This window comes from Cebus imitator, unplaced genomic scaffold, assembly GCF_001604975.1.
Source record: "Cebus imitator isolate Cc_AM_T3 unplaced genomic scaffold, Cebus_imitator-1.0 Scaffold280, whole genome shotgun sequence".
Classification (NCBI taxonomy): domain Eukaryota; kingdom Metazoa; phylum Chordata; class Mammalia; order Primates; family Cebidae; genus Cebus; species Cebus imitator.
Window position 1 is genome coordinate 3,115,508 of NW_016107595.1, and position 1,449 is coordinate 3,116,956.

The following is a 1,449-nucleotide window of genomic DNA, read 5'->3' on the forward strand; positions in this document are numbered from 1 at the left end:
ACCTACGGGGTTCAAGCGATTCTCCTGCCTCAGCCTCTCGAGTAGCTGAAATTACAGGCGCCCGCCACCATGCCCCACTAGTTTTTGTATTTTTAGTAGAGAAATTACAGACGCCTGGCCACCACGTTGGCCAGGCTGCTCTGGAACCCCTGACCTCATGATCCGCCCGCCTCGGCCTCCCAAAGTGCTGGGAGTGCAGGCGTGAGCCACCGCGCGCAGCCGGATGTGCTGAATTTCTGCTGTCCCCGGAAGGGCCCCTCCACGCCCCCCAAACCCGCGTTTAGCGGCCTCAAAGCCAGATGGCGGTGTTCATCTTTTGTGCAAACCGAGAGTCCCTGGGCTCTGAGCAGGCGGCGTGCGCGCGGCCTCGTGGGGCTGGCGGGGAGGGCCCGGGGTACCTCGAGGATGTCGGTGTTGGTGCGGCTTTCGTGGGGCTCGCTGTACTCCGTGTACTTCAGCAGCACGCGGTCCATGTCGGTGCTGGCGTACTGGAACAGGCGGTTGGCGCTGTTGAAGATGATGAGGGCGATCTCACAGTCGCACAGCACGCTCAGCTCATAGGCCTTCTTCATCAGCCCGAACTTCCGCTTGGTGAATGTCACCTGGACCCAGGGCCCGCAGGGGCAGGGGAGAGAAGAACAAGAGACGAATGTGGGGTGGCGTGGGGGACGGGGGCTTTGAACATGCCTCGGGCTTCTTTCTGGCTGCGCCGCTAATTCTCACGTCACAACCTGGCAAACTCCTACTGGTGCTTCAAAACCCAGCCCAAATGTCTCCTCCCCTTTGAGAAGTGCGCCTTGGCTTCCCAAGCGGAGCCCACATGCTCTCTCTGGGCTTTCCCAGTCCTGGGCCTCCTTCTGTCCCGGCCCCTCTGAGTTGGGTGTGTGTGTGTCGAGCTCCATCCCCCTTATGGCTGGGGTTCCGGCCATCAGGAAGAATAAATCAATCCATGATCATGAAAATGAGCAGGCCGGGTGTGACGGCTCAGCCCGTAGTCCCTGTACTTTAGGAGGCCGAGGCAGGAGGATTGATGGAGGTCAGGAGTCAGAGGCTAGCCTGGGCAACATGATGAGACCCCAACTCTACTAAAACTACAAAAATTAGCCGGGCGTGGTGGCGCACGCCTGTAGTCCCAGCTAATCAGGAGGCTGAGGCAGAAGAATCACTTGAACCGGGGAGGCGGAGGTTGCAGTGAGCAGAGATCTCACCACTGCACTCCAGCCTGGCAACAGAGCGAGACTCCGACTCAAAAAAAAGAGAGAGAAGGCCAGGCGCGGTGGCTCACGCCTGTAATCCCAGCACTTTAGGAGGCCAAGGCGGGGGGATCACGAGGTCAAGAGATCGAGACCATCCTGGTCAACACGGTGAAACCCCGTCTCTACTAAAAATACAAAAAAAAAATTAGCTGGGCATGGTGGCGTGTGCCTGTAATCCCCGCTACTCAGGAGG

At 58.9% G+C, this 1,449-nt stretch overlaps 1 protein-coding gene across 1 annotated transcript in view; it reads right to left on the reverse strand.

The window, feature by feature from the left end:
* MEF2B (myocyte enhancer factor 2B) overlaps positions 1 to 1,449 on the reverse strand; it is a 15,819-nt gene that overhangs the window by 3,126 nt on the left and 11,244 nt on the right. Inside the window, exon 2 of the mRNA XM_017501355.2 lies at positions 399 to 675. Coding sequence (XP_017356844.2) covers positions 399 to 675 — 277 coding nt within the window. The remainder of the gene's footprint in view (positions 1 to 398; positions 676 to 1,449) is intronic.